The sequence below is a fragment of the Babylonia areolata genome, chromosome 2 (genome assembly GCF_041734735.1).
Source record: "Babylonia areolata isolate BAREFJ2019XMU chromosome 2, ASM4173473v1, whole genome shotgun sequence".
Classification (NCBI taxonomy): Eukaryota; Metazoa; Mollusca; class Gastropoda; order Neogastropoda; family Buccinidae; genus Babylonia; species Babylonia areolata.
In genome coordinates, this window is record NC_134877.1 from 20,001,771 (window position 1) to 20,016,770 (window position 15,000).

Below are 15,000 nucleotides of genomic sequence, written 5' to 3' on the forward strand. Positions count from 1 at the left end.
CTGAGTAATTCAATTATAATAATGATAATATCTCATTTTGATACAGCGCTATAGTTCAAGCATAAGCAAGCTCTAAACGATTTGCAAATCCAGTACCTAAAGTGAAACAAGAAAGCACATAAAAAGTAGTAGAAACATAAAAAAACGGAATCATGAATATCATATATATATATATATATATATATATATAACCAAAAAAACCGCAATGCACACAAAACACACAAAATAACATACTCTCAATACTACAACTGTTACACTCCAACACACACACACACACACACACACACACACACACACACACACACACACACACACACACACACACAGCTTTCAATAACTTACAAACTGAATCTGTAAACAGGGTCAGTCAGCCAGTGACGGGCGCAATGGCCGAGTGGTTAAAGCGTTGGACTTTCAATCTGAGGGTCCCGGGTTCGAATCTCGGTAACGGCGTCTGGTGAGTAAAGGGTGGAGATTTTTCCGATCTCCCAGGTCAACTTATGTGCAGACCTGCTTAGTGTCTGAACCCCCTTCGTGTGTATACGCATGCAGAAGATCAAATATGCAACGTTAAAGATCCTGTAATCCATGTCAGCGTTCGGTGGGTTATGGAAACAAGAACATACCCAGCATGCACTCCCCCGAAAACGGAGTATGGCTGCCTATATGGCGGGGTAAAAAAAAAAACGGCCATACACGTAAAAGCCCACTCGTGTACATACGAGTGAACGTGGGAGTTGCAGCCCACGAACGAAGAAGAGGAACATCGACACCCATCCACCTCAGGTGGTATGTCTAACGGGGGCAGCCAGACAGGCAGTAACAGACAAGACATACAGAGACAGAGATACAGAGCGGACAGAGAGACATACAGAGCGGACAGAAGACAGAGACATACAGAGCGGACAGAAGACAGAGACATACAGAGCGGACAGAAGACAGACATACAGAGCGGACAGAAGACAGAGACATACAGAGCGGACAGAAGACAGACATACAGAGCGGACAGAAGACAGACATACAGAGTGGACAGAAGACAGACATACAGAGCGGACAGAAGACAGAGACATACAGAGTGGACAGAAGACAGTTATACAGAGTGGACAGAAGACAGACATACAGAGCGGACAGAAGACAGAGACATACAGAGTGGACAGAAGACAGAGACATACAGAGCGGACAGAAGACAGAGACATACAGAGCGGACAGAAGACAGAGACATACAGAGTGGACAGAAAGACATACAGAGTGGACAGAAGACAGACATACAGAGCGGACAGAAGACAGAGACATACAGAGCGGACAGAAGACAGAGACATACAGAGTGGACAGAAGACAGAGACAGAGATACAGAGCGGACAGAAGACAGAGACATACAGAGTGGACAGAAGACAGACATACAGAGCGGACAGAAGACAGAGATACAGAGTGGACAGAAGACAGTTATACAGAGTGGACAGAAGACAGAGACATACAGAGCGGACAGAAGACAGAGACATACAGAGCGGACAGAAGACAGAGATACAGAGCGGACAGAAGACAGAGACATACAGAGCGGACAGAAGACAGAGATACAGAGCGGACAGAAGACAGAGACAGAGATACAGAGCGGACAGAAGACAGACATACAGAGCGGACAGAAGACAGAGACATACAGAGCGGACAGAAGACAGAGACATACAGAGCGGACAGAAGACAGACATACAGAGCGGACAGAAGACAGAGACATACAGAGCGGACAGAAAGACATACAGAGCGGACAGAAGACAGACATACAGAGCGGACAGAAGACAGACATACAGAGCGGACAGAAAGACATACAGAGCGGACAGAAGACAGACATACAGAGCCGACAGAAGACAGAGACACAGAGCGGACAGAATACAGAGACACAGAGCGGACAGAATACAGACATACAGAGCGGACAGAATACAGACATACAGAGCGGACAGAAGACAGAGACACAGAGCGGACAGAAGACAGAGACACAGAGCGGACAGAAGACAGACATACAGAGCGGACAGAAGACAGAGACATACAGAGCGGACAGAAGACAGAGACATACAGAGCGGACAGAAGACAGAGACAGAGACACAGAGTGGACAGAAGACAGACATACAGAGCGGACAGAAGCAGTTACCCTATCTTGCATGCTGATGTTGGTCATGCCGTGATCTGACGTAATGATGACGTTGACCACGTCAGTGAGGTTCTTGTCGTCCAGTTCGGCCAGAATCTGTCCCAGGATTCCGTCCATTTCACGTACCTGTCATGCACAATTCCCGCATCATCATTGTTATCATCACCATCATCATCACCACCACCATCATCATTATAGTGATTATGACACACAAATGCACACATGCGCGCGCGTGTGTGCACCGGCGCTGGCGTGCATGTGCCTGTGTGTGGGAAGCACCACATTACAATCAAGTCTGCATTAATTACCAACATAATAATTCATGTCCTACAAGAATGCTCCAACGCGTTTCGAAGCGTTGTTGTTGTTGCATCAGGAAAACAGCGTTTCGAGGACCTTTAATTCAATCAAACCGGAAAAAAAAACTGTCAGAGCCACACACCCACACACAAGCTAACAAACCCAGGCAAAAGACACGCCATGACCAGAGCCCACAACGACCAGCCCACCACACCAGCCCCTCCCCGCACCCCCCACCCCACCCCACCACACACACACACCACACCACACCAACCCCCCCACCACACACCACCAGCCCCCTGCCCAGCAGTGGAGTGATGGCCCAGAGGTAACGCGTCCGCCTAGGAAGCGAGAGAATATGAGCGCGGCTGGTTCGAATCACGGCTCAGCCGCCGATATTTTCTCCCGCTCCACTAGACCTAAAGTGGTGGTCTGGGCGCTAGTCATTCGGATGAGAAGATAAACCGAGGTCCCGTGTGCAGCATACACTTAGTGCACGTAAAAGAACCCACGGCAACAAAAAGGTTGTTCCTGGCAAAAATCTGTAGAAAAATCCACTGCGATAGGAAAAGCAAATAAAACTGCACGCAGGAAAAAACAAACAACAACAACAAAAAATGGGTGGCGCTGTAGTGTAGCGACGCGCTATCCCTGGGGAGAGCAGCCCGAAGTTCACACAGAGAAATCTGTTGTGATTAAAAGAAATACAGATACCCCACCACACCAGCCCCTCACCCCCCACCACACCAGCCCCTCACCACCCCCACCCCCCCACCACACCAGCCCCTCATCCCCCCCCACCACACTAGCCCCTCACCCTCCACCCCACCACACCAGCCCCTCACCCTCCACCCCACCGCACCAGCCCCTCACCCTCCACCACACCAGCCCCTCACCCCCCATCACACCAGCCCCTCACCCCCCATCACACCAGCCCCTCACCCCCACCCCACCACACCAGCCCCTCACCCCCCATCACACCAGCCCCTCACCCCCCATCACACCAGCCCCTCACCCCCACCACACCAGCCCCTCACCCCCCCCACCACACCAGCCCCTCACCCCCCACCACACCAGCCCCTCACCCCCCATCACACCAGCCCCTCACTCCCCACCACACCAGCCCCTCACCCCCACCACACCAGCCCCTCACCCCCACCCCACCACACCAGCCCCTCACCCCCACCCCACCACACCAGCCCCTCACCCCCACCCCACCACACCAGCCCCTCACCCCCCACCACACCAGCCCCTCACTCCCCTCACCACACCAGCCCCTCACCCCCAACCACACCAGCCCCTCACCCCCCACCACACCAGCCCCTCACTCCCACCCCACCACACCAGCCCCTCACCCCCACTACACCAGCCCCTCACCCCCACCACACCAGCCCCTCACTCCCCTCACCACACCAGCCCCTCACCCCCAACCACACCAGCCCCTCACTCCCCTCACCACACCAGCCCCTCACCCCCCCCCACCACACCAGCCCCTCACCCCCCACCACACCAGCCCCTCACCCCCCCCCACCACACCAGCCCCTCACCCCCCACCACACCAGCCCCTCACTCCCCTCACCACACCAGCCCCTCACCCCCCACCACACTCACCTTGTCGGCCACCTCGGGAGAGTCAGGGCCGTAGCGGTGTCCCGTGGTGTCCGGTTCGTTGAAGTAGAGAGCGACGAAGTCCTTGCGTTCTGTGACGAACCAGCCGATGGCCGTTTTGATGCGCTCCTCGAAGGGCGTGGACTTCTTGTATGGCAAGTAGATGGACGGACGTAGTCCCTGGACCACACTCTCACTCCCCGGCCAGAAATACACACCTGTACCCCACGGGAAGGTGGCGGGGGAGGAAGGAGATATCGTAGTTAATGGTTTGAACGTTTTCAGTTGTTGTTGGTTTTTTTTGTTTGTTTGTTTGTTTTGGGTTTTTTTGTTTTTTTTGTTGTTGTTGTTTTTTTAAATAATGTCGCACTTTAGCATCCTAAATTCCTGGAAGCTGAATTGAGGATGCTAAAGAGCGATTATACCCAGTTTTCTTCTTCTTCGTTCGTGGGCTGCAACTCCCACGTTCACTCGTGTGTACACGAGTGGGCTTTTACGTGTATGACCGTTTTTACCCTGCCATGTAGGCAGTCATACTCCGTTTTCGGGGGTGTGCATGCTCGGTGTGTTCTTGTTTCCATAACCCACCGAACGCTGACATGGGATCTTTCACGTGCGTATTTGTTCTTCTGCTTGCCGTATGCACACGAAGGGGGTTCAGGCACTAGCAGGTCTGCACATAATTATGTAGACCTGGGAGATCAGATAAAAAAATCTCCACCCTTTATGACATGACAAAATCCAAACGTTCAATCCACAAAATATTGAGAAACACACACACACACACACACACACACACACACACACACACAAACAAAAACGCAAACAAACTTGAGCAACAATAAACTTTTGCTTATATCGTCCTCTTTGATGTAATACATACTTCAACAAAGGAAATGGCACAAAGTGCACAGAATGTTCTATATTTTCAAATAAGCTAAAGTGACAATGGAAATACAAACACGCTGATCCTGGTAATTGACTGAACACGTGGTCTTCCAACAATCTTTTCCTTAAACACTCTCCTGGATGGGTTATATAAGTGATCTTAGCAGCGCCGACTTGATCCCCGTTAAGAACGTTGGGAATTTCTTCATGTGTATCTTCTTCTTCGTTCGTGGGCTGCAACTCCCACGTTTACTCGTATGTTCACGCCGATTGGGCATTTACCTGAATGACCGTTTTTACCCCGCCATGTTGGCAGCCATTCTCCGTTTTCCGGGGTGTACATGCTGGGTATGTTCTTGTTTCCATAACCCACCGAACGCTAACATGGATCTTTAACGTGCAGTATTTGATCTTCTGCATGCGTGTACATACCAAGCGGGTTCAGGCACAAGCAGGTTTGCACATGTGTTGATCTTGAAGATAGGAAAAAAAATTTCCACCCTTTACCCCACGAGGCGCCGTTACCGAGATCTGCACCCGGGACCCTCAGATTGAAAGTCCAACGCTTCAGCCACCCGGCTGTTGCGCTAATAAGAGCGCTCAGGCAAGCCGGTTTAAAACTAATTGAAAAGACATCGTACCGAAACCCACCCCAACATGTTGGCAGTTTGATTATGTTTCACATCGTCGTAAACAACGTGTGAATTTTTGTGTGTGTGTTTTTGTGTGTGTGTGTGTGTGTGTCTGCGTTGCATATTTACTAATTATGCCACACGAAAGCCTTGTCAAACAAACTGTATATATACATATTGTCTTCTTATATTCTTTTGCTTAGTGTGTGTGCGTTTGTGTGAGTGTGCGAGCGCGATTATTACTCCTGTTTAATTATGTCGTGTTTAATGCTTTTTTGTGTCGTGTAATTGTCTATTTTTGTTTCGTCGCACCTAATGTAATTCCTCTTTAAGGGATCATAAATCTATTCTGATCTTATCTTACACATCTTGGTGTGTGTGTGGGTGGAGGGGGGAGGGTGGGGGGTGGGGCGTGAGGGGGGTATGTTTTTGCATAATTATGTGCAATGCTTTTAGATTGATCTCTTTTATTATGATTATTGCTCCAGCTTAATTCAGTTGTTTAATGTTGTTGTTTTTTCTTATTTTTTTCCTTATCTTCTCATTTTATCTTGCGGTGTGTGTGTGTGTGTGTGTGTGTGTGTGTGTGTGTGTGTGTGTGTGTGTGTGCGTGCGTGCGCGCGCGTGTGTGTGTGTGTGTGTCTGTTGTGTTTAATCATAAATTGCACTTTGTGATCAGATTGATATGATATCGCATATATATTTCATTTCCATTGACCCCCCACCCCCCTTCCCAACTACCGCCCACTTCTTCTCACCCTTCTTTCATTCCTCATGAAAGACACAAGCACTGTGTAACAGGTGTTTCATAAACTTTGTTAACATCTCTTTTCATGTACACAATGGACAGATTTGTTGTTTGGTTGTTGTTTTTTTGTTTGTTTGTTTGTTTTCCTATTGGGTGGGGGTGGGGGGGTGTAAGATCAGGAATATCCTACTACCTGTGATGACGTACCATCTGTCGCGTCTAACCAGTATTGTGAAGCATAGATAAAGGATCTGTGTGTCACAGTAGCATCTGCTATATTGGTATTAAACGTGGCAGTAATGGCAGTGGTCTGATGCTATGATTTAGTTTTTGTATCATCACTATTCTGTGTGTGTGTGTGTGTGTGTGTGTGTGTGTGTGTGTGTGTGTGTGTGTGTGTGTGTGTAAGCGTGTGTGTGTGTGTGTGTGTGTGTGTGTGTGTGTGCAGTGAGGAAGGGAAAAAAAATGTAATACTTGTACTCGTAAGTGCAGTTTCCTTTCTTGTTGTGAACAACAATAATAAACAAACACACACAGACACACACACACACACACACACACACACACACACACACACACACACACACACACACACACACACACACACACACACACACAAAAAGAGCGAGAGAGAGAGAGAGAGAGAGAGAGAGAATGCGGATGCGAATGTTTCATTCAGATTAGGCCATAGCTCCTGTCCGCAGGGGGGGTTACATAATCGTAAACAAATAATATACACAATATGGGCGCAATTACCAACCACATGTAAACAAACGTAACACAAGAATACATAATACATCTAAGTTGTACTGGTATACAACAGCCAAGAGAGAGAGAAGGACGGAGAGAGAGAGAGAGAGAGAGAGAGAGAGAGAGAGAGAGAGAGAGAGAGAGAAGGACGGAGAGAGAGAGAGAGAGAGAAGCCACAGAGAACATAAAGAACTGACAGGAAACGAATGATGAGCGCCCAGTGGCAGCCGTCAGTCGGTTCTACCCAGGCAGGCAGACTGTTGTGCAAATAACCCCGTATTTGTGAAGCGCTTAGAGCTTGGTCTCCGACCGAGGAAAGGCGCTATAATTATAAGTATCCATATCAATGAAATCAATCAAAGAAAACTTGTAATGAAAGGTGAGACCAAAAAGGAAAATAACAAGACAATTCCCAAGCTTGTCCATCTGTCTTACTGACCGGTGCTGTTTCTCCTCTGTTTCTCCATAGTGATCCAGATGGGTTCTCCCTCCTCCCACCAGTAGGACTCCTTGGAGGCCATGGAGAAATACGTCTTCCGCTTCCGGTCGTACATCTTGTTGGCAACGATCCCGTGGCTCTCCTCGTACAGCCCTGTAACACGGCGCATGCGCATAAAATCACTGTCCGCCACCTACACCCATTGCCTTTATTTATTCATTTGTTCATTTAGTTAGTTAGTTAGTTAGTTATTCACGTATTCATTCATTCATTTAGTTAGTTCGTCCGTTAGTTAGTTCGTTCGTTAGTTTGTTAGTTTATAGTTAGTTACTTGGTTGGTTGGCTAGTTAGTTAGTTAGTGAGTTTGTTAGTTGGTTAGTTAGTTAGTTAGTTAGTTACTTGGTTGGTTGGTTGGTTAGTTAGTTAGTTAGTTGAAAAGCGATTATGTAGGAATTAGTTGCTTTTTCGGTTGGTTGGGTGGTTTGGTCAATCACTTGGTTTGTTGATATGTGGGAGGTCGGTGGAGGGTGGGGAGCCAGGGAGAGAGAGGGGGGGGGGGGGGAGGGAGGTGTCTGTTGGTGACGAAAGGACTACGTGACTATGTAACAAAGGACATGGGACCACGCTGACCCCACCTCATCCCCGGCAAACCCCCGTCCCCATGGCTGGCCGGGAGACGGGATGTTTTTTTTATGCTTCCAGCTCGGAAGATGTGCACCCACATCTCCGTTCAGTGCGATGCAGAGGGTAGAGAATATACTCAGGTGCGTTTCAAAGCGTTTTCGCACCAGAAAAATGGAGATGTCTTGTTACTGTCTTAGTCAGCAGCGAAATGTGGCCACACACCAGAAACATGGAGATGTCTTGTTACTGTCTTAGTCAGCAGCGAAATGTGGCCACACACCAGGAAAATGGAGATGTCTTGTTACTGTCTTAGTCAGCAGCGAAATGTGGCCACACACCAGAAACATGGAGATGTCTTTTTACTGTCTTAGTCAGCAGCGAAATGTGGCCACACACCAGAAACATGGAGATGTCTTGTTACTGTCTTAGTCAGCAGCGAAATGTGGCCACACACCAGGAAAATGGAGATGTGTTGTTACTGTCTTAGTCGGCAGCGAAATGTGGTCAAACACCAGAAACATGGAGATGTCTTTTTAGTGTCTTAGTCAGCAGCGAAATGTGGCCACACACCAGAAACATGGAGATGTCTTTTTACTGTCTTAGTCAGCAGCGAAATGTGGCCAAACACCAGAAACATGGAGATGTCTTTTTACTGTCTTAGTCAGCAGCGAAATGTGGCCACACACCAGAAACATGGAGATGTCTTTTTACTGTCTTAGTCAGCAGCGAAATGTGGCCAAACACCAGAAACATGGAGATGTCTTTTTACTGTCTTAGTCAGCAGCGAAATGTGGCCAAACACCAGAAACATGGAGATGTCTTTTTACTGTCTTAGTCAGCAGCGAAATGTGGCCACACACCAGAAACATGGAGATGTCTTTTTAGTGTCTTAGTCAGCAGCGAAATGTGGCCACACACCAGAAACATGGAGATGTCTTTTTACTGTCTTAGTCAGCAGCGAAATGTGGTCAAACACCAGAAACATGGAGATGTCTTGTTATTGTCTTAGTCAGCAGCGAAATGTGGCCAAACACCAGAAACATGGAGATGTCTTGTTACTGTCTTAGTCAGCAGCGAAATGTGGCCACACACCAGAAACATGGAGATGTCTTTTTAGTGTCTTAGTCAGCAGCGAAATGTGGCCACACACCAGAAACATGGAGATGTCTTGTTACTGTCTTAGTCAGCAGCGAAATGTGGCCACACACCAGAAACATGGAGATGTCTTTTTACTGTCTTAGTCAGCAGCGAAATGTGGCCACACACCAAAGGAATATGCCTAGTTTTGCATCAGTTTGACATGGTACAGTATATGACACAAATTTGTGTTGTTGTTTTTTGGGGGACATTTAAACGGATAAGCAGTCAGATTCACGCCCTCACAAGCACAACAGCCAGAACAAATACACTGGGTCAGTGTCTGTGACCAAGGGACAGAACAGCCATCCACTCCCATCCAACGATTCTGACCATTCAGAGAGTTTAACACTGGAACCTCACTACCTATGGGGGACACACACTAGCCACCAGGCCACACGCCCCATCTAAGAGAAGAACAGCATACCACCAGACGGGTACTGAAGTTAGGACGCGATCAGTGTTCAGGATCTGGTCCACACGCCTCGGTCATTTGGTGGTGAGGTCGGTCCCTGTGGGTGAAGCTTTTTCTTTTTCCTTTTTTTCTTTTTCTTTTTTTTAAGATAAGAGAAAAGTGGGGATTCAGTTGCATGCAGACAACGGAGCACCTTTTCCTTTTCTATTTCCTTTCCTTTTTTTTTTTTCTTTTTTTTTTTTTTTTTTTTTTTGTGCTTCACGCTGCCTTTCTTCAATGCACCCCCACCCCCACAAAACAAAAGGATAAGATAAAAATAGTCACCCTCAGTTCCAACGTGTGTCTGTTTTGCAATGAATGGGCAATTATTTGAAAAACTTAATTAAGTGTTTGATATGTTACAGTAGTGTCCGGGTTTTTTTTCCTTCTAGATCTAGCGTGGATTCTTTAGTGTTTGAATAAACCGTTCCTTTCTCACTTATACCACCGTCATAGAGTGCAATCATTAATATGTATGTGCCTGTGTTAAAACATGTGTGTATGTGCGTGTGTGTGTGTATGTGCGTGTGTGTGTGTGTGTGTGTGTGTGTGTGTGTGTGTGTGTGTGTGTGTGTGTGCCTTCGTGCGTGAATATGGGTGTGTGTGTTTGCTGTTTGAATATCATTTGCGTACGCGAATGAATTAAAAATTATTTACCCAAGAACTCTATCATTTTTATCAACACATCCACCCTGACTGTTAACAACAACAACAGTAAGTAACAAGTGTAATGAGACCTGAGGGCGAAGCGGTCAGAATGGGAACGTGCTGGGGGTCTGACGTGTCAGTGGCTCTCTGCTTCCCGTCACTGGACATGCCCAGCCCTTTGGGTTCATGTGGAAATCAGAACTCTGGTCCCCCACCCTCCCTCCCTCTGCCCTCCTGACAACCTTTTCTATTCGGTAAATGTGGTGTAGCGTATATGGATCAGTCCGCACGCTTTGGCTACTCCGTGCAATTAAAGTTGACATTGTCCGCATCTCGCCCAGGTAGCCGACAGAACAAGTAGCGGGACGTCACAAGCTACAGGTCCACTTGAGCACGGTAAGAAACGTGTCCTTAAAACTGGTCTTGCCCTCCACCCACCAAGGTCTCTCACAGCCATTCCATGGATGAGGAGGATGTGGCCTACATTGTTTCCTGGCCCTGTCACTGTTCTGTGTCGGTCCTTTATCAGCAAGGATGTGGCCACTGTCACTGTTCTGTGTCTGTCCGTTATCAGCAAGGGCGGGGCGGTGTGTACAGTGGGCATTCCTGGATCACATTGTTTTCCGGTACTTCTGTTTCACTGCCAGTCTCACGGTCCTGACAGATAGGATGTCCACCCCTCTCTGAAAAATATCCTGTGGCAATTTTTGTGCAAAATGCTCTCCACTTGATTTATGTTCTCAATGTAATTACGTTTTGTTCGTGTGTGTCCGTATAGTGGGTTCACCTGTTTTACCTTTTTTTTCCCCCGTAATACAGAGTGTGCTTTTGTTTCCCCAGCTAAATACATGCTGCACACGGGACCTCGGTTTATCGTCTCATCCGAATGACTAGCGTCTAGACCACCACTCAAGGTCTTGTAGAGGGGGAGAAAATACTGGCGACTATGCCGTGATTCGAACCAGTGCGCTCAGATTCTCTCGCTTCCTAGGCGGACGCGTTACCTCCAGGCCAACACTCTACATACGATGTATGTATGTATGATGTTTTAAATGCTGTGGTCATGAACATGGTGTTGAGACATGAAGTACGTGCAACCATCGTACGATCCGGAGGTCCACAACCAGCGGCTTCGAAGGACTGTCGGGTGTATGGCAAGTTCCATGCACCTTTGTGTGGGTCCACCCAGCACGTGTACACCGTGTTTGCTGGATCCTGCTTTTTGAGTGTGTCCTCCACTTGCTCCACTCCACCGTTTCATTTACCATTGTCGGCTTCCGGCATTCACACCGCGTGTAGTAAGTACCCGTTGTTTGACCGATCCACTTGACTGCCCGAAAATGTTTGCTGGACTGATTAACAAATCCTTGTTCACTTAAAGGCAGCGATCAAATATCGGATCCGCTAATACGACCAAACTGAAATACGTGTGTGTTTCATGTGTTTACGGGAGGCAGTGTTCAACAGAAACCAACGCTGTTCAAACAAGTATGTCCATTTATATTCACAAAGTTTTCTAGGCCTCAACTGTGGGTAAATTTATCCATCAGTGTTTGTTATAAAACAATATAGGCTACCTAGCTCTTTGTGTGTGAGCCTCTGTCGGCATGGTACAAAGCAGTGTTTCCCATAACGCACTATAACGCATCGTTAACGCACAGAAATCTGAAAAGGACACCCAGTTTTCAGTACTGTACGTCACAAGGGATGCACACAATTTTCCTGACAAGATTTAGTTTTTCGCTCGATCTTCGAGTCCCAATTTTCAGGGCTAAAATTTGATTGTAGTGGAGAATGTCCTGCCCAAGTTACATCCCCTCTCTCTGGGCCAAGAGAGTTGAAGGAAAGTCGGCGTTGGGATGGTTCCCAAAGGCCAGCTAGCCTCCAAGGCTGCAGCATTAAGAGCCAGTGCAATCTTGCCACAAAGTTTGATTCATAGTCCTTCACAAAAGATTAAGTTGTAAATGATTTCCCACTGCAATGGAGAAAGCATTGATAATACAGCTCTCAATCTGCTGTATACAATGACAGAGGAACTGACGTGTAACAATACTGTAGTGACAGGACAACTGACGTGTAACAATACTGTAGTGACAGGACAACTGACGTGTAACAATACTGTAGTGACAGGACAACTGACGTGTAACAATACTGTAGTGACAGGACAACTGACCTGTAACAATACTGTAGTGACAGGACAACTGACGTGTAACAATACTGTAGTGACAGGACAACTGACGTGTAACAATACTGTAGTGACAGGACAACTGACGTGTAACAATATTGTAGTGACAGGACAACTGACGTGTAACAATACTGTAGTGACAGGACAACTGACCTGTAACAATACTGTAGTGACAGGACAACTGACCTGTAACAATACTGTAGTGACAGGACAACTGACCTGTAACAATACTGTAGTGACAGGACAACTGACCTGTAACAATACTGTAGTGACAGGGAAACGTCACGGTAGCAAACGTGTTGTTGACGTAGTCAACGCTGCAGCCACTGTCCGCCAGGACCGGGAAATGCTTCAGCCCTGACACCCTGCGGACATAGTCCCAGCGGAATCCGTCCATGGAGACGAGGAGAACTTTGCCGCTGTAAGCCTGCACGCCCTCCCCTCCCACCACCACCAGCAGCAGCAGCAGCGTCAACATCAAGCCGGACATGGTGTCTCTGGAGCTGTGTAGAGCGTCACGAAAAGAACTGCTGAAAATGAATCATCACAGAATCAGTGTCCAGAATAACCCCAGTGTCTCAGCAAGAGTAAATGAGGGCGGTGAAGTCTTTTTTGGTACACAGCGGTTACGAGCAAGAACAGTGAAATTTGACATTCAGCATTTTTTTTTTTTTTTTTTTTTTTTTTTTTACATTTCTTAATGATTTATTCTCCCCCCCCCCCCTCCCCCCTGTCCTTTTCGTCTCCCCCCCCCCACCCCTCCCTCTTTTCTTCTTTACCGTCCCTTTATTACTTCCCCTTTTCATTTCCTCTCAGCGTTCATCTGACTCATGTTCGTGTCTGTCTCCGTTTTCTAATCTCACTGACGTTTTCTGTTTGCCCTATTTGTATTATTTTGTTATTTGTATCATTTGCATTTCTCTTTTCATCACAACAGATTTCTCTCTGTGTGAAATTCGGGCTGCTCTCCCCAGGAAGAGCGTGTCGCTACACTGAGAGCGCCACCAATTTTTTTTTTTTCCCCCTGCGTGCAGTTTCATTTGTTTTTTTCTATCAAAGTGGATTTTTCTACAGAATTTTGCCAGGAACAACTCTTTTGTTGCTGTGGGTTCTTTTACGTGCGCTAAATGCATGCTGCACACGGGACATCGGTTTATCGTCTCATCCGAATGACTAGCGTCCAGACCACCACTCAAGGTCTAGTGGAGGGGGAGAAAATATCGGCGGCTGAGCCGTGATTCGAGCCAGCGTGCTCAGATTCTCTCGCTTCCTAGGCGGACGCGTTACCTCTAGGTAGGCCATCACTTCCACTCCCCCTTGATATTCGCAGGGGTTATAATCTACCTGTAAACAGGACGATATTTTGTTTTTTGTACAATCATTACCACCAGCAGTAGAGAACTCCGAATAATAAAACCAGCGCAGAGGAAATGAAGAAGTGGGAGGGAGGAGGGGGTCGGGGGGGGGGAGGGGAGGGGATGAGAAGTGAGGTGGATCACAAAGGCCACACCAGAATAATCAACAGCAGGTGTATGTAAACTCGAATAACTCTGACCTCAAATTAGTTTTAAGGCACAGAAAAAAAACAAAAAAAACCCAGACGCTAACGATTTTCCTGATAAAAAAACCAAAACAACAATAACAAAAAACCACTGAACAACAACAACAAAAAAAAACAACCCCAGCAAAACATACGAATAAATACATATATTGGAGATGGGGATGGAAGGGGGTGGGGGGGTCTGTTGGAAGTGGGGCGAATCATCATTAACCAAAAATAACTTCATCACTCGTTTGTAATACGCACTTAATCCACAAAGGATTCGTGAGAAAAAAAAAACACCCGAAAAAATCCTTCAAAATAGGTAATCTGGCACAATGATGCGACTTTGATCCATGACTTTATAAAATTTTGCAAAGCATTGATTTTCTGGCCGAAACAAACCACTATAATGGTATACAATGTTGAATGAAAATTGGATGAAAAAAAAAAAAAGTTCTGACATGCTTTTTTACATTTTTCACAATAGGCCATATTGTTATTAACCTTTCCCCTCTGACCTTGTTTTTGTTTTTTTTTCACGGGTGTTGTTTTCACCATGAACAATCACTGTACCAAGTTTGCTGAATAACATGTGGAAGACCTCTCTCCTTGCACACAGAAATGCTTCCTATCAAGGTCGTGATCCTGATTGTAACCTTTTTTCATTTTCACCTGCCAACTTTTGCTTCCTATGCCTCTTGTAGTTACCGAGAAAAATGCCAAAGATAAAGTGTCACACACACACACACACACACACACACACACACACACACACACACACACACACACACACACACATGTGAAACTCAGGGGGTTGTTACATGGACTCGCTTTGCTTTCCCGCGTGAGTCGACAAACGACAGCATAAGCAGCAAAACTTAAGAAGACGCGTCGACTACGACAA

General features: G+C 47.0%; 1 protein-coding gene across 4 annotated transcripts in view; it reads right to left on the bottom strand.

Annotated features, from left to right (window-relative positions):
• Positions 1-15,000, bottom strand: part of LOC143298929 (bis(5'-adenosyl)-triphosphatase ENPP4-like) — a 25,253-nt gene that overhangs the window by 2,215 nt on the left and 8,038 nt on the right. For 2 of the 4 annotated variants that reach the window (XM_076611965.1, XM_076611991.1), the window contains exons 2-5: positions 12,806-13,083; positions 7,506-7,658; positions 4,052-4,266; positions 2,141-2,266 (exon numbers count right to left, since the gene is read on the bottom strand). In XM_076611965.1, the coding sequence (XP_076468080.1) occupies positions 2,141-2,266; positions 4,052-4,266; positions 7,506-7,658; positions 12,806-13,083 (772 nt within the window). The remainder of the gene's footprint in view (positions 1-2,140; positions 2,267-4,051; positions 4,267-7,505; positions 7,659-12,805; positions 13,084-15,000) is intronic. The other 2 variants (XM_076611973.1, XM_076611982.1) reach the window with 1 other exon arrangement.